The following is a 22,168-nucleotide window of genomic DNA, read 5'->3' on the forward strand; positions in this document are numbered from 1 at the left end:
AAAAAAAAAGGACCCATAACTTTCGTTCTATGGAGATTTGCGAGGCCTTGGTTTCTGTGGAATGACACATACAGTACTTTTCATTGGTATCATTTGGGGTACATAACATTTTTTGATTGCTTTTTTTTTGTGGCAAATAATCCAAATACTGCAATTCTGGCATTGGTTTTATGTTTTGTTTTTTTTACAGCATTCCCCTCTCGTGGTAATTGTATAGTGTGGGTCTTTATGTATGCGGCAATAGCAAATACATTGAGGAGAAAAATGCAACTGTCAAAGTGCCATTTCCACTTTCCAAACTGCCCCTCCCGGGATTTCTGGCGTTAGAATTGTCTCTGAAGTGAATCCCCATACTACATGCATAGTGTATACTGTACAACGGGCTTCTCCCTGAATCCTATCCTGGTGCCAAGCGCCATCTAGTGGTGCAATCATTGCACTGCAGCAGCCCTTTACAGGAAACACATGAGAGCTCCATGGCTGACACGGAAGAGGAAAACTTACAAAGCCAAGTGAGTGTACACATGCTTACTACATGATATGTACAGATCTAATGTAGTCACGGAGGTCGCTCACACTTTACACTGATCGCTCTCGTGAACGAGTTATGAGGTTGTGTTTACACACTGCGGTTTTTACCACTGCCAGACTAAACTCCTAATGGCAATGACTAGGGAAAGTAACAGGGATGGGATTTACCTGACCTTCTAAATTACTGACCAGTGCCAGGCAGGGTTCCTGCTGCCTCATGTGGACAAACCCCCACTCCGCTATGGCTACCTGATGTTCATGGTGCACCTCAGTGTTAGGGCTCATTGGGGCGACAGTATGTGTTTTGCTGTCTGCAGAACAAGGATACCCGCTGTGTGCGTTGCGCAGTTTGCAGCTTCCACGCAGTCAGTGATTTCTATCCGTGATTGTTTGTGAGCCAACAGAAAACGCAGAACTTTACACTTTATGGGCTCATGCACACGATTGTATGTATTTTGCGGTGCGCAAAACACAGATCCGCAAAGAAAACGGATGACATCCGTATTGCATCCATTTTCTTTTTGCGGATCCATTGTAACAATTGCTGTCCTTGTCCGACAAATGGACAAGAAAAGGACATGTTCTATCTTTTTTGCGGGGCCGTGGAACAGAAGTGCGGATGCGGACAGCACATGGTGTGGTGTCCGCATCTTTTGCGGCCCCCTTGACATGAATGAGTCCGCATCCGATCCACAGAACTTCTCACAGCTACCGGCCCAACTTGAGTTTTGCTCAAAAGCTTTTTCCGGGATCGCCGCTTCCTGTTCACCACACTGCCCGTCGTCTCCTGTGGAGCAGTAGCGTAGTCTAATTTCACGTACTGGAATGGAGCGAGGACTTGTCATTACACTGATGAGACGACGAGGAAGCAGCGCTCTCACAGATCGCCATCTTCAAGCAGATGATCAGCGGGGGTGCCGCCAACCAGATATTGATGGCCTATCCTGATGATAGGTCATCGGTATATACAGGGAGTGCAGAATTATTAGGCAAGTTGTATTTTTGAGGATTCATTTTATTATTGAACAACAACCATGTTCTCAATGAACCCAAAAAACTCATTAATATCAAAGCTGAATATTTTTGGAAGTAGTTTTTAGTTTGTTTTTAGTTTTAGCTATTTTAGGGGGATATCTGTGTGTGCAGATGACTATTAATGTGCATAATTATTAGGCAACTTTTACAAAAAAACAAATATATACCCATTTCAATTATTTATTTTTACCAGTGAAACCAATATAACATCTCAACATTCACAAATATACATTTATGACATTCAAAAACAAAACAAAAACAAATCAGTGACCAATATAGCCACCTTTCTTTGCAAGGACACTCAAAAGCCTGCCATCCATGGATTCTGTCAGTGTTTTGATCTGTTCACCATCAACATTGCGTCCAGCAGCAACCACAGGCCTCCCAGACACTGTTCAGAGAGGTGTACTGTTTTCCCTCCTTGTAAATCTCACATTTGATGATGGACCACAGGTTCTCAATGGGGTTCAGATCAGGTGAACAAGGAGGCCATGTCATTAGATTTTTCTTCTTTTATAACCTTTCTTGCCAGCCCACGCTGTGGAGTACTTGGACGCGTGTGATGGAGCATTGTCCTGCATGAAAATCATGTTTTTCTTGAAGGATGCAGACTTCTTCCTGTACCACTGCTTGAAGAAGGTGTCTTCCAGAAACTGGCAGTAGGACTGGGAGTTGAGCTTGACTCCATCCTCAACCCGAAAAGGCCCCACAAGCTCATCTTTGATGATACCAGCCCAAACCAGTACTCCACCTCCACCTTGCTGGCGTCTGAGTCGGACTGGAGCTCTCTGCCCTTTACCAATCCAGCCACGGGCCCATCCATCTGGCCCATCAAGACTCACTCTCATTTCATCAGTCCATAAAACCTTAGAAAAATCAGTCTTGAGATATTTCTTGGCCCAGTCTTGACGTTTCAGCTTGTGTGTCTTGTTCAGTGGTGGTCGTCTTTCAGCCTTTCTTACCTTGGCCATGTCTCTGAGTATTGCACACCTTGTGCTTTTGGGCACTCCAGTGATGTTGCAGCTCTGAAATATGGCCAAACTGGTGGCAAGTGGCATCTTGGCAGCTGCACGCTTGACTTTTCTCAGTTCATGGGCAGTTATTTTGCGCCTTGGTTTTTCCACACGCTTCTTGCGACCCTGTTGACTATTTTGAATGAAACGCTTGATTGTTCGATGATCACGCTTCAGAAGCTTTGCAATTTTATAAGTGCTGCATCTCACTATTTTTGACTTTTCTGAGCCTATCAAGTCCTTCTTTTGACCCATTTTGCCAAAGGAAAGGAAGTTGCCTAATAATTATGCACACCTGATATAGGGTGTTGATGTCATTAGACCACACCCCTTCTCATTACAGAGATGCACATCACCTAATATGCTTAATTGGTAGTAGGCTTTTGAGCCTATACAGCTTGGAGTAAGACAACATGCATAAAGAGGATGATGTGGTCAAAATACTCATTTGCCTAATAATTCTGCACTCCCTGTATGAGCACTGCAGTCCACTCAGTGATGTGCGAGCCCTCGTCTTCATGAGCTGTGGCTTGCACCACGGATGATGCTGTGTATAGGGAGAAAGCTGACAGTGTGCACTATGTTCACCAGCTTATAAAACTGCGCTGATCGATCTCCCCCACTATGTGCAGCGAGGCCGGGTTCACGTTTATTGCTTGTGCCCAGCCTGAGCTGGCTACTGCTGATGACAATTTGGCTATCCGGCTCGGGGGGCTGCCACACATGCAGGCTTTTTGATGCAGTTTTTGAAGCCAAAATCAGTTGTGGATCATAACAAGAGAGAACGTATTGAGGACTAGGGATGAGCGAACTTGTGTTTTCAAGTTTGGCATACAAGGTTCGGGTTATCTAAGAATTCCGTTATGGATTCCACTGGTTATGGTCCATGGTAGCGGAATCCATAGCGGAATTCTTAGTCCCCTTTCACACAAGCGAGTTTTCCACGTGGATGCACCCGCACTGAATCCTGACTCATTCATTTCAATGGGACTGTGTACAGGAGAGTTTTTTCCAGTTCTGCGTTGCATGAAAAACGCAGCATGTTCTATATTCTGCGTTATTCACGCAGCCCTGGCCCCATAGAAGTGAATGGGGCTTCATTGAAAAACACATTGCATCCGCATGCAAGTGCGGATGCGATGCGTTTTTCACTGATGGCTGCTAAGAGATGTTGTTTGTAAACCTTCTGTTTTTTATCACGTGTGTGAAAAACGCATCAAAATGCATTGCACCAGTGCGGAAAAAACTGAACGCAATCACAGACAAAACTGACTGAACTTGCTTGCAAAATGGTGCGAGTTTCACTGAACGCATCCTGAACGCATCCGGACCTCATCCGTTACCCTCGTGTGAAAGAGGCCTTAGATAACTGGAACCTTGTATGCCTTGAACTTGAAAACACAAGTTCGCTCATCCCTATTAAGGACAGATACAACTTCTACATTTTTTTTCAATCCACTTCTGGTTTTGGCTTCAAAAACTGTATAAAAAAACCTGAACATGTAGCAGCACCCTCACTAGATCGGCACTGTGCCGGACCTGTTAGCACACTACATTGTAAAACACTGCACTCGCCTTATTTTTTTGATCCGGACAACCCCAGCGAAGATAAACTTTGCCAAATCACTGGATCTATGCGCCCCATGCCTGCACCGTGTGGCCGCCATTTGCGGATGTGGACCCACAATCCGCAAGATTCAGTCCGAACCACACAAAAATAGAACACGGGCAGTGCCCGTATATTGTGGACCCTCTGTTTGCAGGCCATGATAGGTGTAGGCTGCACACGTTCGTGGCAATGAACCCTTAGCACTGATTATCCTCAAATGTTACTTAAAAATCCATCTTATTTCTATAGATTGACATACATGGTATAACGTTTATCTGTTTTTTTAGATTGATGAAATTGAAGCCCTCTCTTCTATCTATGGGGATGACTGGTGTGTAATAGATGAAGCCGCACGGATATTTTGTATAAAAATCTCCAACTCTCTGGATCATCCTGAGTGGACACTTTGTTTGCAGGTAGTCATATCAGGATTTCTTGCTATTCTGCTTCCTCCAACATAAACCATACCAGATTAGGTACATGGGTTTTGTGTACCGGTAGGAGCATCTTCTGATATGTCTACTAAATGTTATTTTTTTTGCTAGGTGATACTTCCTCCAGAATACCCATCTGCAGCCCCTCCTCTGTACCAACTAAAGTAAGTTCTGCAGCCTTATTATTAAAGGAGTTTTCCAGGTGTTTAATATTGATGACCTATCCTCTGACACCCGGCACCCCCGCTGATAAGCTGTTTGAGGAGACCATGTCCTCCAGTGAGCTCTGCAGCTTCCTTGCAGTATACCAAGCACAGCACCGTCCATTCGATGGTGGCAGTGCTCAGTATTACAGCCCAGGCCTATTCACTTGAATGGGACTCGCCTAGACCAGGGGTTCCTGGAGTCTGACCCCCACTGATCTGCTATTGATGACTTATCCTGAGGATAGGGGATCAATATCAAAATCTCGGACAAGCCCTTTAACCCATACTTAGATCTGGCATGTATCCTAGCATGTTTAGTATGCAAAAGTGATGTTACGCTTATCGGTCCTGGGCGAGTAGCATTCCTGGACACTTTTGCCCTTCCTATCAAACAGACCGCCTTGATTAGGTGGTACATATAGGTGTGCTTGCTCCTCCTCTCATCGGTTTCTGGATGCACAGAGGTAACTATATGTGCAGGGTCTGCTCTCCTGAACATAGATGCCCAACGGCATAGGTAGGTTTAGAGCAGGACCTGCCTGACTGAGACCACCTTGGCAGGGGTAGGTGGGCACAGATGTGTTTTGATCAAAATATATTGGCTAAGAGTCCCAGAATAAGGGCTTAGTCCATATATAATGCTTACATCTATTGTGTTAGTGCATTATTATATTATTTTCTGTGATTTTTTTTAAAACGTTTGGTATCGTGACAACCCTAAGGGTCCATTCACACGTCCTGTTTTTTTTCATCCTGAAAAACGGTCCGTTTTTTGCGGATCCGTTGTTCCTGAAAATGTTTCCGTATGTCATCCATATGTCATCCGTTTTTTGCGGATCCGCAAAAAACGGAAACATGTATACATTTCAATAATCAAATAAAATTGTTTGGATTTCTTTGAAAAAAAATTGAAAAAAAAAAATAATTTGTTATGTGTTTCCAGGAACGGAATCCGCAAAAAACGGATGACATACGGAATGACATCCGAATGTCATCCGTTTTTTGCGGATCCATTGACTTTGTATTGTACCAGGATCCGATTTTTCAGGACAAGAATAGGACATGTTTTATATTTAAACGGACATGCGGAACGGAACAACGGAAACGGACAGCACACATTGTGCTGTCCGATTTTTTCCAGGACCCATTGAAAATGAATGGGTCCAGATCTGGTCCTGATCTGTTCCTGAAAAAACGGAACAGATCAGGAAAGAAAAAACGGACGTGTGAATGGACCCTTATCCTGAGTATTCTGAGGTCATCACAACCCCTTTAAAGGTATGTGTTCTCTAAAATTTGTCAGCTCTTTGGAGCATGATCTTGTTGACAGGTTCCCTTTAATTGGTTATACCTTTAGTTGATATCTAAATATAGGCCTTATTTCACACTTGCGTTGTGGCCCAAAAGGATACATTTTGTCATTATCATCGTCAATGGGGACAAAACCGATCAGGATGCATTCTGATCCGTTTTGTAAGTGTTTTTTGACTGGACACAAAACTGCGGCAAGCTGCGGTTTTGTGTCCGGTCTACGAAACGGAACAATTTGGCATGTAAATCAATGGTGTCGGATCCGTCATGTTTTTTGTTTTATTTTGCTAAAAAAAAAAAAAATCATAACAATGATTTTCATACCGGATACGGTTTCTTCAGTTTAGATTTGATACAACCAGGTCTGTCCGAAACTGATGCCTCCGGATGTATTAAGATCCTCTGCTGTATTTGAGAGCCTCTGCTGGATCTTAAATCGGGAAAAGCCTAATTTAGAGAGTATTGCATATTTACTTGACAAAGAAACACATATTTATCTGCCTCATATTGTTCTGCTTTCTCCATATTGTGCATGTTCCCACACAGTGCTCCATGGCTTCGGGGTGAAGATCGTTTGACACTATCAAATAGTCTAGAGGACATTTACGTGTAAGTTAAAAATGTTATAACTTTATTTTTTATAAACACATTTGATGTTATCTTCTGTATTATTTTGAATTCTGTGAGAGCAATTTGTCAGTAGCGTAGCATCCATGTGACTCATGGGATGCTGGATTGTTGTGGCCAAAAGGTTTGAAACTGACACAAATTTTAGTTTTCACGAAGTTTGCTGCTCCAATGTTATTAGATATTTTTGTCAGATGTTTCTTGGTATACTGAAGTAGTTATAAGTAGTGTTGAGCGAACCCGAACTCCATACCGAACTTTACGAATTTGGGTACCTGAACCCGAACTTTGCCTGAAAAGTTTGAGTTCGGTGTTCGGGTATTTAATAAAGCTTAGATATTCAAAATCTAACACCCGCGCTACCATTATTTCAATCTTACACTCCCTAGGGCAGTGATGGCTAACCGGCACTCCAGCTGTAGTGAAACTACGACTCCCAGCATGCTCCATTTATTTCTATAGAGTTCTGAGAGCAACCAAGCAAGGGGGGCATCTTGGGAGTTGTAGTTTTACCACAGCTGGAGTGCCAAGGTTAGCCATCACTGCCCTAGGGTGACAACCCAGGGGGGGCCGCTGCTGGGTTATTTATAAGGAGTCCGCTGCCCTGACTCTCTAGTGTATATACATATGAATGATCTGATTTAAATTCTGTGGGTGACCTATAGCGATTTTTTTGTGGGTGCAATCCACCATCTTTGTACCCCTGACACAAAAATATAATAGGTAATCTTCTGTTAGTTCGGTGGGTGACCTATACCCATTTTTTTTGTGTGAGGTACACCTGGATATGTGAAAGGGAAATTAACCCTTTCAACCCTGGGCCTGTTTTCACCTTCCTGTCTAGGCCATTTTTTCAAATCTGACGTGTCACTTTATGTGGTAATAACTTTAAAACGCTTTTACTTATCCAGGCCATTCTGAGATTGTTTTCTCGTCACATATTGTACTTCATAACAGTGGTAAAAATGAGTAAAAAAATTATAATTTTTATTCATAATTTTTTTTTTACCAAAAATGTAGAAAAATTAGCAAATTTTCAAATTTCAATTTCTCTACTTTTATAATAGATAATAATACCTCCAAATATTGTTATTAGTTTACATTCCCCATATGTCTACTTCATGTTTGGGTCATTTTGAAAATGACATTTTATTTTTTGGAGACGTTAGAAGGCTTAGAAGTTTGGAAGCAAATCTTGCAATTTTTCGGAAAATTTCCAAAACCACTTTTTAAGGACCAGTTCAGGTCTGAAGTCACTTTGTGAGGCTTACATAATAGAAACCACCCAACTGACCCCATTTTAGAAACTACACCCCTCAAGGTATACAAAACTGATTTTACAAACTTTGTTAACTCTTTAGGTGTTCCACAAGAATTGATGGAAAATGGAGAGGAAATTTCTGAATTTCACTTTTTGGGCAGATTTTACATTTGAATCCATCTTTTCCAGTAGCAAAGCAAGGGTTAACAGCCAAATAAAACTCAATATTTATTACCCTGATTCTGTAGATTACAGAAACACCCCACATGTGATCGTAAACTGCTGTACGGGCACACGTCAGGGCACACGTCAGGGCACAGTAGGAAAGGAACGCCATATGGTTTTTTGAAGGCAGATTTAGCTGAACTGGTTTTTAGATGCCATGTCCCATTTGAAGCTCCCCTGATCCACCCCTACAGTAGAAACTCAAAAAAGTGACCACAAAGTGAAAACAAAAACAAAAATTAGGTTTCTGTATCTCCATTTTCTGAACGCCTTTTTTTTTCTTTCTTTTTTTTTCTGCCGATCGTCTTGTGCAGGGGCTCATTTTTTTCAGAAAGAGTTGACTTTTTTTGGTACCATTTTTGGGTTCATATGATTTTTTGATTATTCATTATTACACTTTATGGGGCAAGGTGACCCAAAAATTAGTTGTTTTGGCGCAGTTTTTATTTATTTATTTATTTATTTTTACAGCGTTTACCTGAGGGATTAGGTAATGTGACTTTTTTATAGAGCAGATCGTTACGGATGTTGCAATACCTAATATGTCTACTTTTTCTTATTTATTTAAGTTTTACACAATAATAGCATTTTTGAAACCGAAATAATGATATTTTATTTTTTCCATAGTCTGAGATCCATAGCTTTTTTATTTTTTTACCAATTCTCTTAGGTAGAGTCTCATTGTGGGATGAGGTGACAGCTGATTGGTACTATTTTGGGGGGCATACGTGTTTTTGATCACTTGCTGTTGCAATTTTTGTGATGTAATGTGACAAAAATGGCTTCTTTTTTTTTTTACCTGAGTGGTTTGGTCATGCGATATTTTTATAGAGCTGGTTGTTATGGACGTGGCGATACCTAATATGTATACTTTTTTTTTTTTTTCACTTTAGCACAATAATAGCAGTTTTGAAGCAAAATATAATCATATTTTAGTGTCTCCATTGTCTGAGAGTGATAGCTTTTTTATTTTTTGACAGATTTTCTTAGGTAGGGTCTCATTTTTTGTGGGATGAGGTGACGGTCTGAATGGTACTATTTTGGGGGCATACATGCCTTTTTGATCACTTGCTGTTTTTGTGATGTAATGTGAGAAAAATGTCTTTTTTACACCCTTTTTTTTTTGTTTACAGTGTTCACCTGAGGGGTTAGGTCATGTGATATTTTTATAGAGCTGGTTACGTACGTGGCGATACCTAATATGTATTTTTATTTTTTTTCTGTATTTCACTTTAGCACAATAATAGCAGTTTTGAAACAAAAAAATTATGTTTTAGTGTCCTGAGAGCTATAGTTTTTTTATTTTTTGGGCTATTGTCTTAGGTAGGGGCTCATTTTTTGCGGGATGAGGTGTCGCTTTTTTTTAATACCATTTTGTCGGACATACGCCTTTTTGATTGCTTGGTGTTGCACTTTTTGTAATGTAAGGTGACAAAAAAGGCTCTTTTTTTACACCATTTTTATTTTATTCTTTTATGGTGTTTATCGGACAGAGTGGATCATGTGATATACTTATAGAGCCGGTCTTTATGGATGTGGCGATACCCAATATGTGTGGGGTTTTATTTTCTTTCAGTTTTTCATTATAAAATAAGGGGAAAGGGGTGTTTTATTTTTATTTTTTTACTTTATTAATTGTATAACTTTATTCATTTTATTAAAAACACTTTTTTTTGTAACTTTTTTCTTTACTTTACTTTATTTCTGATCCCCTCTGCAATACATTACAATACATCTGTATTGTAATGCATTGTCTGTTAGTGTATGACACTGAGTCACCCGACACAATCCGGCTTTTACAGTGATGCCGGCGGATACAGCAGGGTGCCCGCGCGATCACCATGACGTACTATTACATCAAATTGCGGGAACGCAGTGGTTCCCATGATGTAGTAGTACGTCATAGGTCGGGAAGGGCTTAATATTGTTAATCTGTTTGTTAGTTCGGTGGGTGACCTCAAAGAATGAGGAGAGCATCAAATAAGGGACGTGGCCCTGGTCGTGGTGCTGCTGGTGTTGGTGGAGCTCCTGTTGCAGGGAGAGGACGTGGTTCATCTGTGCCAGCTTAAATGAAAAACCCTCCTCAGGTGCACGTAGGCGACAGGACGTTTAGCGTTTTTTGCAGGCCCGAATACTAGTGTACGAATGGTGAGGCCAAAACAAGTAGAGACGGTAGTAGATCGCATGGCTGACAGTGCCTCCAGTTCCTTCACATTGTCACCCACCCGGTCTCCTGCTGAAAGCGCAGAGTTGGCACCTGCAGCCCATGGGCATCTGTCTTTCACCTCACCCCCTAATCAGCCAAGCAGTCTGAGCCCCAAGTCATGCAGCAGTCTCTTATGCTTTTTGATGACTCTGCTGGCATCACATAGCCCTGCCGTCCACATAGCCCTGCCCCAGAAGTGGAAGAAATTGAGTGCACCGATGCCCAACGACTTATGTTTCAGGATGTGGACATGGGAGGACCACTGCAGCACGTCTCTGATGATGACGAAACACAGGTGCCAACTGATGCGGCTTTCTGCAGTGTGCAGACCGGCAAGGAGGACCGGGGTGAAAAGTGGGTGGAACATGATGTGGAGGATGATGAGGTCCTAAACCCCACATGGAATCAAGGTCATGCGAGTGATGTGTGCAGTTCGGAGGAAGATGTGGGGGTCACACAGCGCCAGCCGCACAGCAAAAGAGGGAGCAGGGTGCAAAAGCAGAGTGGCCATCCCCTAGCCAGTACGCCTGCTACTGCCCACCGCACCCAGGGACTGAGCTCACCAAAGCCAGCTCTAAGGAGTTCCCTGGCGTGGCAGTTCTTCAGACAATGTGCTGACGACAAGACGCAAGTGTTTTTTACGCTGTGCAATCAGAGCCTGCAGTGGAGTAGACACCTCAAAAACCACAAAAGATCCCAGGCTTTTCCTGCTCCCTCATCTACTGCAGTCTCGGCCTCTTCCTCCCCCTCTGGAGTGACATTGGCACCTGCCACCCTCCAAACAGAGGATGTGGCAGCAGCACCATTACCTCCGTAACCAAGCATCTCCACACTGTCCCATGGAAGCGTTCATCTGTCCATCTCCTAAACACTGGAGAGAAAGAGGAAGTACCCCCCTACCCACCCACGATCCCTGGCCCTGAATGCCAGCATTTCAAAATTCCTGGCCTTTGAAATGCTGTCATTCCGTCTGGTGGAGACAGAAACTTTTAAAAACCTTATGGCGGTGGCTGTCCCACAATTCATGATTTCCATCCGCCACTACTTTTCCAGGCGAGCCCTGAACAACCAAGGTGTGCACTGCACAACGCCATCTGTGGCAAGGTCTAGATAACCACCGATACGTGGACCAGTAAGCACAGGCAGGGACGTTATTTCTCCCTAAACTGCACCTGAGTAAATGCAGTGGCGGCTGGTCCTGAGGCGGATAGCAGTTTGGCGCATGTCCTTCTGCCACCGAGGATTGCAGGACGTTTATCTTTGCCTCCTGTTGCCTCCTCTACCACCTCCTCATCCGGTCAGCGTAACACCTTCACCACTAACTTCAGCACAGCCAGGGGGAAACGACAGCAGGCTATTTTCTGTTTGGGGGAAAAAACCCACACCGCTCAGGAGCTGTGGACAGGCATGGAACAACAGAACAATGAGTGGTTGGTGCCACTGAGCCTCAAGCCCGGCCTGGTGGTGTGCGATACTGGGCGAAATCTCGTAGCAGCTCTGGGCCTAGCCGGTTTGACGCACATCCCTTGCCTGGCTCATGTGCCGATATGTCAGAGCTGCTGCAGAAAGTGTGGGCAGCAGGCGATAGTGGAGTTTCAGCTGCAGCACGCACGGGCGAGTCGCTCTGCGGAACAGCACCACTTCACCACCAACGAGTGGGCCTCCATGCGGGATGTGTCTGCCGTGTTGCGCTGTTTCGCATACTTCACCAACATGGCCGGTGCCGATGATGCCGTCCTCAGCGTTGCTATCCCACTTCTATGTCTCCTTGAAAAGGTGAGGGATCGTTTCCACGGTTATCAGACTAGTCATTAACAAGTGGCTCGGAGGGTGGGTTCCTGCACCAACAGAGGCCAGGTACACAAATGTCCAGTCAAGGCACAGTTCTGGAGGATAAGGAGGAGGATGATGAGGAGGAGGAACCGTGTTCACGGCAGGGTGGCACCAAAAGAAGCTCATGGGTATCACTGGAGGGTGGCTGGGGGGATACAGAGGACACAGACAATACATCTCCCACAGAGGACAGCTTGTCGTTGCCACTGGGCAGCCTGGCACACATGAGTGATTACATGCTGCAGTGCCTGCGCAACGACCTCTAAGTTGCCCGCATTCTAACCAGTGCTGATTGCTCGGTGGCCACCCTGCTGGATTCCCGCTATAAGGACAACATGCCATCCTTAATTCTGTCACTGGAGCATGATTGGAAGATGCGTGAGTACAAGCACACGCTGGATAGTGCGCTGCTGATGGTATTCCCATCTGACAGCGGGGGCTCAGTGGAAGCACAAGGCGAAGGCAGAGGAGGAGGAGGAAGTCGCCAATGCAGCTGGCGCACTGCCAGTGCCTCAGAAGGGAGGGTTAGCATGGCTGAAATGTAGAAAAGCTTTGTCAGCACGCCACAACCAGCACCACCAGCTGATACGTAACGTCTTAGCAGGAGGCAGTATTTCAGCAACATGGTGGAACAGTACATGTGCACACAACTACACGTAGTGACTGATGGGTCTGCCCCCATTCAACTTCTGAGTCTCCAAATTGGGCACTTGGCCTGAGCTTGCCCTTTAAAGGGACACTGACAGGCCCAAGTAGCATATTTAGGTATATATATGTCAGTACAGGTCTTATACAGTCTATTAAAATCATCTAAGTATCCCCCCTGTCCACCTTATAAATACCGAAATATAAAGTTTTATAACCTGCTTGTCTGGTCACCAATCTGCCCAAGTGCCCTGCGCATAAAGCAGAGGCTGCAGCGCTCTGTACGCAGGCGCGATGTGACCCCGGCCGGGCGCATGCGCTGAAGATTGGACGGAGGACGTGCCCAGAGTATTGAATGGGCCATGCGCAGGATCTTGAGTCGGGAGAGTTGTAGCCGCCGCCCAGCGAAGTGAATATTGATGAGCTGGGCGGGGCTTCAGAACGGCAGTTGGGAGCGGCTGGCTGGGCGCATTTTGACATGAAACGCCGCCCCTTGGGCAGATTGGTGACCGAACAAATAGGTTATAAAACTTTATATTTCGGTATTTATAAGGTGGACAGGGGGGATACTTAGATGATTTTAATAGACTGTATAAGACCTGTACTGACATATATATACCTAAATATGCTAATTGGGCCTGTCAGTGTCCCTTTAAGCCTTGGAGGTGCTGTCCTGCCCTGCGGCCAGTGTATGGTCCGAACGTGTGTTTATCACGGAAGGGGCGGTGATCACAGACAAGCGCAGCCACCTGTCCACAGCCAACGTGGACAAGCAAACGTTCATTAAAATGAACCAGGCATGGAACCCACAGGTCTTGTCCGTACCTTGTGCTGAATAGACAAGTATTTCGGCCGCACCCAGCCATGGTTATACTCCAGCGCACTTTCTCTATTCTATTTCCCAATGTTTTGGGATCTTCCCAAATAAAAAAAAATAAAAAAAACAGCAAAAACAGTGTTGGCTACCTTCTCCTCCACCACCACCGCTTCTACCTACACCGTCACGTCCACCGCCTCCTCAACCTCCTACTCCACTTTGACCTCTGCCTCCTAGTTCAAGATTATTATTTTTTATTTTTTTCTATTTTATGTCATTTCCCTATCCACATTTGTTTGCAGGGCAATTGTCCTGCTCTTACCCCCATTTTGCTTCCTTTTGTAGCCCTTACTATGACTATTTTACAGACATTTTAGTGCCCCAAAGTTCGTGACTTCAATGGGCTTTGGGGTCAAGTTCGGGTCCCGAACCCGAACTTTGAGCTGAAGTTCGGGCGAACTTCCAGGTGTTTGCTCATCCCTAGTTATAAGCATTTTATAAGTTGTTTTTTAATCCCTTAGTGACCAAGCATTTTTTTTTCATATTTTTCATCATCACATTCCAAGAGCTCTAACTTTTATTTTTCCGTCAGTGTAGCCATATGAGCTTGTTTTTTTTTTCATGACAATTTGTAGTTTTAATGGCACTATTTGAGTATACTTAACTTACTGATTAAGGCCTCTTGCACACGACCATGTGCTGGCCGCTCACGTGCTACGGACCGCAATTTGCAGGTTGTTACTGATGTGGTGATGCTAAATATGTCATCCATATGTTTTTTTTGCAATTTTTTCCAATTGAAAACCTTTTTATTCAGTGAAACAATGTTTATTTTTTAACTTGGCGATTTTATTTAATGAAACATTATTTAACTTTTTTTATGTAATCATTTACTTGTCCCACACAGGGACTTTGACAGGCGATCTTTTGATCACTTCTATAATATACTGTACTGCTTATGCAGCACAGTGTATTATACTGTCAGCCTGATACAGCCTTCATTAGGTCCCCAGGCTGCCATGCAAAGACATCGGCACCCACACAATTGCATTTGCTGGATGATGATGGTAGACAGAGGGAGCACCCTCCCGCTAAACCGCTTATATGCAACGGTCGCTATTGACAGCTGCATCTAAGGGTTTAAATGGCTCGGATTGGTGCTTATGCTGATCTGGGCCATTAGAGCAGGAGTCTGGCTCTTATGTGAGAGGTAACCCCAACTCTCCCATGCTTCTAAGACCTGCTCAGTGCATAGACTAGACAAACTTAAAAAGGCGACTGCCTAAAGCCCGTTAGTGACCGTGACAAAAAGGCGTATTGGCAGTCACTAACAGGTTAACTTTTATTGACAAATACATCAAGTTTGTGCAGATATTTCCAGTGTTGACTCTTCTTTTTTAAGACATCTGCAATTCATGCTGGCATGCTGGATATCATACCATTCTTTATTCATGGCAGTGTTCTTAGCGAAGTGAGCCCACTCCCTTGGATGAGAAACAACCCCACACATGAATGGTCTCAGGATGGCATGACACAGGACTCATGGGAGCGCTCACTTGTACTTCCCTAGAGCATTCGTTTTTTAGATGTCCCAAACAGTCTGAAGGGGGCTTCATCAGAGAAAATAACATTTACCCAGTCCGCTGCTGTACTTTCTGCAGAATGTCAGTCTATCCTTCTTGGGGAGAACTGACCTCTTTGCTGCCCTTCTTGACACAAGGCCATCCTTATAAAGCCTTAGCCTCACTGTGCGTGTAGATGAACTCACACCTGCCTGCTGCCATTCCTGAGCAAGCTTTTCATTCAAGATAATGGGCTCACTAACAATTGTGCCTAAGAGCATTTCCATTAATAAAAAATTGGGTCAAAACATCTTCCAAGAGCAACTTCTCCCAACGATCCAGGAGCAATTTGGCAATGAACAATGCTTTTTCCAGCATGGAGCACCATGTCACAAGGCAAGGGTGATAACTAAGTGACTCAATGAACAAAACATTGAAACTTTGGGTCCATGGCCAGGAAACTCCACAGATCTTCATCCCATTGAGAACTTGTAGCAAATCATCAAAAAGCGGGTGGACAAACAAAAACACAGAAATTGTGATAACCATCAAGCACTCATTTGGCAAGAATGGGTTGCCAGTAGTCAGGATTTGGCTCAGAAGCTGATAACCTACCAGGGTGAATTGCGGAAATCTCAAAGAGGAAGAGTCATCACTGGAATTATTGAGTCTTTGCATAAATTGATGAATTTGTCAATAAAAGTAAAAAAAAACATATGAAATGTTTATAATTATACTTCAGCGTACCATAAAAACGTCTGACAAAAAGATCTAAAAAACAATGAAGCAGCAAGCTTTATGAAAACCAAAATCTGTGTCAAAGCTTTAGGCTATGACTGTATATACAGAGCAACCCTGGATAAACATCCACCACTCTTCTCTCGTCTGATGATTCAGTTGTGCTTTTGCACTTTCACTTCCACCATTGCTGGATCAGTGATGCTGCAAAATATGTCAATGTTTCATTGTGTTATTCATTATTGTTCAAACACCAATTATATTAGTTGTCTATAGGGTAGACAGTCATCAACTACACACAGTGTTGCAGTGTGGCATATTTTCACAGCAGAGTCACCTATATCTTCCTAGTCTTATCTTGTCTGTTGTCGTAACTACTTCCATTCCCAATGTAATACCAGTTCTGGAGCATCTATTCTTATGGCTCTATGTTTTGCCATTCCTTTGTTATTTCTACTAGAAATTATGAATGAATTGCCAGCAGCTTGCAGTAAAGGTACAGATGGGTGTTACCAGTTGGGGGGGTGTACCTGTACTGATGGACACCAGCAGCACTGACCGGACAGAGTCAAAAACACCCACTACTGTTAACACCCAGCAGTATCTTTACTGCAGACTGCTGGCAATTAATTTTGCTACAATAGAAAAGATGCTTCAGAATTATCATTACATGGGGAATGCAAGTAGTTACTAAAATAGAGATGCCAGGAGAGGTGACAGCTCCTTTTTAAATATTGGGTGTGGACAGTATAGGGTCATTGTAAAATCTGAACTTTATTGATACTGGTGTGAGCATTTTGTGTGACCTATTGGACTTTGTGATCCAGATGCTGGTAAATGTCTGGGTCATGTCATCAGTAAATGGACTAATTAGGTACAGAGGGTTGGTTCGATGTATGCTCTCTAATTGATAGGGGAAGGGGATTGATAACATTAACAGAGGCCCGTGTTAACCCTTCTCCGCCACAGGGGGACATATACAGTTAGACAGGAAGAGAGAAGGATCTATTTGTCTCCTCTCCTCCTGCAGCTTGTCAGCACATCCCCCACTGACCCCTCTCTCCTCTTTCACACTGGCTGAAATCACAGCCATCTAAAGAGGGGAGGACTGCTTTAACTTGGAATATCTCGGGCTCTGTAGCAGCTAGAAATGCGACCTGGTCTTGTTTTAAAGCTGACAACCTAAGCTTTAAAACAAGACATGATGCTAGCTGCCCTGCATCAGTATAGATGATGCAACCTTTAGAAATCAGGTCAAGTGTGAGAGCTACAGGTATGTGCCACTCTAACTAAGAACCACTTCTAATGGCGGTTACTTGGGAGTTACTGTGACAATATGATTTTGAACTTGTTTTAAAGCTTAGCTTGGCAGCTTTAAAACAAGCCCTGGCTGATATGTCTGTCTGCTACACAGCCTGTGATCCAGCCACCAGTAGCAGGAACGTATAAAATATGACTGTGGCTAATGAAATGCCACCCTACAAGGATATATGAGATTCGACCTTGGCAGGGAAATGTTAAAAACAAAAGGAAAAGTCTTGCTATCCTTTCTATAAGATCGTGTAGAATGTCAGAATTAAACCTTTTAATCTGACATTTGATAATCCCCAAAAAGTTTTATAGAGTTTTTTTAGTGCAATAGAATTTGATGGCAGTGGGTTCACAGGGTCTTAAAAATCTAAAAGAATGGATGCCCACTCCCGCTTCTATCAATGCTCTGGCCCACACTGCTCTCCACTTTAATCCAGCAAAAGTTTTAAGAACATTATTGCAAAACACATGGGGCCAGATTTATCACGACTCTGACAGCTCACTCCACTTTCACATATGGCTAAAGTCAGTTTTAGGCCAAGTCAGATTTATGATCTGCTCTTTAAGACTGTAATAAATGTGGTTTGACGGTAGCAGTTTATCCGTCAGTAAGCAGCTTTACAAAAGTCGCACATCTTTACGAAAATGTTGCATGTTCTATTAAAAAGTCTCATAAGATAAGCATGGTCCTCACTGGAGTGAAATTGCGACTTTTTTGCGACTTTTTAAATAGTCCCAATAGTAAATCTGTCTAGAGATTAATTTACATAAGAAAACACGCCCACTTTCAGAAAACTGGCGAGCATAGTGCAGAGCAGAAAAAAGTCGCAAATTTTTGCGCAGTTTAAGCGATTGCGCAAAAATTTGCGACTTTTTCACTCCATTATTCTGACTTGAGCTAATGATAAATCTGGCCCATGGAGTTTCCTGAATCCTATCCAGACCACAGTGAAAGCATGATTATTTATTTCTTTATTTACTTTTAAACAATTCTAGGCAAAATCTTGGTGAGAACATCCTTTACCAATGGGTGGAAAAGATAAGAGAATTTCTGGAAGAGAAATCTAAAACATCAGTTCCAGGTTTGTAACAATGTTCTTGACTCAGGATCTTCCCCCTGTCCGTTCTGCATTAGGACCTCCTCAGCCGACAATGGAACAGATCAGCAGGAAATAAACTGCTACATTCTCTATAAGATTTCTACAGGAACATGCAGGGGATCCTGCAGACTGGCAGACAGCAGGAACAAGTTTATTTGATATAATCCAGTAGATGTTTCTGCATGAGACAAACCACAAATGTTCACCATGTCCTTGCAGGCCCGAGTTCAATAGCCACAACCGAAGAAACGGAGACTGCTGATGATATTGCCTCTAGCTCTGAATTACGTCTAGATGACTTGTTAACGTGTTCCGTTATTGATGGATCCTTTGACACTTTAGAAGGTAATTATTACTGGTATATTGTTGACAACAGGAAAATAACAGGAGATGCAAAGAAAAGAAGTCTAGGGCCGATAAGTCATGTGCACATTGTAACTGCAGTATTTGATATTCAAGAAAAAAAGTTTGCTAACCTAATCCATGGTAAAAAAAATAAATGGCAGAAGAATCAGCTGTTGTTTGATTCTTTGCCTAACATTTCTGTGTAAATTTTGAGTTTAATAATTTTTTAAAGCATATAAATTCTCATTTTTACACATAAACAAAAGACAAAGCTGGAGTCCTGGAAAACTCATTACTGTTTACTTTTATTTTGTCTAATTGTTTTTTTAGGACTTGGTAAGGAAGTTCCATCAATTTTCCATGGAGAACCAATTAGTGACCGGAGGAGTACATTTCAGGCACACTTAGCTCCTGTGCACAGTCCAGGCCAAGTAAGTACGATCAGTGAGCGCTGTGTGGATGGTTCAGAACGCCGCAGTCCTGATGATTATTCACATAGTCAGCGGGCAGTTGCTGCAGATCATCTCTATGTTATGGGAATAGCAATGTAGAAAACGAATGTAAAGTTAGAACGTTCCACACTGTGCTATTAAAAATATAGAAAAACAGACTGATATAAAATAAAGGCCATACATCAGTAGCATGCCCTACTAATAATTTTTTGGTTTTTAACTTTCACATGATCTTAAAAAGGAACTGTCACCTCTCCTGACATGTCAGTTTTAGTAACTACTTGCATTCCTCATGTAATAACAATTCTGGAGCATCTATTCATAGGTCTGTATGTTGTGTCATTTCTGTATTATTCCTGCTAGAAGCCTACAAATAAATTGCCAGCAGTCTGCAGTAAAGGTACTGCTAGGTGTTATCGGTAGTGGGCGTGTCTGACTCTGTCCAGTCAGTGCTGCTGGTGTCAGACTGTGCAGGTACACACACCCAACTGGTAACACCCATCTGGACCTTTACTGCAAGCTGGTGGCAATTCATTCATAACTTCTTGTAGAAATAACAAAGGAATGGCGCAACATAGAGCCATACATATGGATGCTCCAGAATTGTTATTACTTAGGGAATGCAAGTACTTACTAAAACAGACATGACAGGAGATGCTACGGGTCTTCTTTAAGAAAAAACTTCATTTTCGTAAAAAAAAAGGGGGATATTTTTGATGCAGTCTTGTCTCTAATTGAAGTGCTCGAGATGAACATGTTATAGTACCGATTTATGATGTCTTTTTTTCAACTTCTGCCGTGTTTAACTATTGCTTTGTGTTGCAATTCCGGATGCTGTGTAATTTTTGCATTCTTGCTTTATTCTGTTTACAATTTGTATTTTCGCCAATTGTATAAAACCCAATAAACGCTTTAATTATAAAAAAAAAGGGATATTTTCATCTGTATAGAGTTCCACAAACATGTTCATATTATTATTATTTTTTTTATCCTGCAGAGATTTCAAGAAACCATATAAAACACACATGTCTATTGTCCCTTGCATACCCAATATTGATCTATGAGAAACTTCTTTGAGGAATTTGTAGCGGCACATCAGCACTCGATGATGCATGCTGCACTTTTATTTCTACAGCATCCAACTTTACATGCATCTATTCATAAACATGTTAATGTGAACTGAACCATGTATTATTATTATAGGGTCAGGTAAATGGCAGAGGAAGCTATATCTATCCTTCAGTGCTGCAATGTGCTCACAGCCGGTAGGGATCCCCGGAGTCAGACCGCCACCAATCTGTAATGATTGACTTATCCTGAGAAAACCAGAATACCCCTTTAAGGCTGTATTATATCGCCCAATTTTTGGCCCAGTTATCGGGCACAAGCTCCTTCCTGATAATTGGCTTGTATAATTGGGCTATCAATTAGCCCATAAACAGGTAAATGGTCGTTTGTCGGCTGATTGTATCTTTCAGTTAGAATGAATATGCCTGATTATCAGCAGCACATCATCTGTGTACTCAAGGGTGCTGACAATAATCAGTACAAATAAATCCATATGGGTCAGTGGAGTCTAGTTTTTACTCCCTGCCCTTAATCCCAGAAGATTCAGTGTTGTGCCACAGTACTGGCATAATATTCAGTACAGCTGAATGGAGGAGAAACCTCCATATATTTTGCATCAACTAGTGTAATAGTCTAATACAAATGAGCAGTGATCTACATGTTTATGATTGATCCGTGGTCGTTCTGCGCAGTGTAATAGTACCCTTAGACTAGGATATTACACACAGATAAAAATGTATGTGAATTAGCCCTTGAAGAGAACCTGTCGCCATCAAAAGCAGTACAATCTGCAGGCAGCATGTTATAGACCTATGGGTTGTCCAGCTTTTCCAAAGTGATGGCCAGACTTGATTTCCCATTTGATAATCTGTAGTAACGAAAGATAAATAGATAGATGTATATCTCTCTCTATCAGGCTTTAGATTTTTAACAGTATTGGAATATTTCAGGTGAAAGAAGTGCTGAGCGTATTGTATGAGAATAAGAAAATCGCTAGTGCAACTCATAACATTTATGCATACAGGTAGGTTGTCATACATTTAAGCTGGTACGGTATATTGGTGCCATTAAAATGCATGCCCAGTCGTGAACTTAAAAATATGTTTGGCTAAATGAACACTGTTCTTGTGCACTTAGGGCTTGTTCAAACGAACGTATGTGTTCCGTTCCGTGCATTGGGCACCGCAATTTGTGGTCCCCAATGCACGGAGAACGTTCGTGCAGGCTCCGGGACGGATCCAGACCCATTCGCATCCTTCGGTTCCGCAAAAAGATAAAGCAAGTTCTATCTTTTTGCGGAATGAAAGTACGTAACGTAACTCCATGGAAGCACTCCGTAGTGCTTCCATAGCGTTTCGTGCTTCCAGTCCGCACCGTTCCGCATCTTTGGATTTGCGGACCCATTGAAGTGAATGGTTCCGCATCCGTGATGCGGAATTCACACGGAACGGTCTCCGTGTATTGCGGATCCGCATATGCGGTCCGCAATACGGAAACGGAACACATACATTCGTGTGAACAAGCCCTTTAGTCTAACATTAACCAGGAAAAAATCCTGGCATACACATTAATGTTTCTGTAGGTCTCTATTCACCAGAGCGAGGCTAAATGAGGGTCCTTTTGGCTTCTGTTCGGCTAGGGTGGTTTCAACCATATACGAAAGTCCAGCAGACTATAGTTTTCTGTATAGAGGGCCACCATAAAAGGTATACTATGTGGTTTGTGTGTAGGGCTGAAACGATTACTCGATTAAATCGAGTAACTCAACACAAAAAATCCTCGATACAAATTTTTTTACATCGAGGATTCGTTTGTGTCATGTGATCAGAGCATGAGTGA

The 22,168-nt window shown here is 42.7% G+C and overlaps 1 protein-coding gene across 1 annotated transcript in view; it reads left to right on the forward strand.

The window, feature by feature from the left end:
- The first annotated feature begins 451 nt into the window (after positions 1-451).
- IMPACT (impact RWD domain protein) overlaps positions 452-22,168 on the forward strand; it is a 36,040-nt gene continuing 14,323 nt past the window's right edge. The window contains exons 1-8 of the mRNA XM_044293487.1: positions 452-512; positions 4,476-4,604; positions 4,734-4,786; positions 6,686-6,748; positions 18,361-18,446; positions 18,684-18,809; positions 19,140-19,240; positions 21,280-21,353. Of these exons, the coding sequence (XP_044149422.1) occupies positions 477-512; positions 4,476-4,604; positions 4,734-4,786; positions 6,686-6,748; positions 18,361-18,446; positions 18,684-18,809; positions 19,140-19,240; positions 21,280-21,353 (668 nt within the window). The 5' untranslated portion in view covers positions 452-476. The remainder of the gene's footprint in view (positions 513-4,475; positions 4,605-4,733; positions 4,787-6,685; positions 6,749-18,360; positions 18,447-18,683; positions 18,810-19,139; positions 19,241-21,279; positions 21,354-22,168) is intronic.

The sequence above is a fragment of the Bufo gargarizans genome, chromosome 5 (genome assembly GCF_014858855.1).
Source record: "Bufo gargarizans isolate SCDJY-AF-19 chromosome 5, ASM1485885v1, whole genome shotgun sequence".
Taxonomy (NCBI): domain Eukaryota; kingdom Metazoa; phylum Chordata; class Amphibia; order Anura; family Bufonidae; genus Bufo; species Bufo gargarizans.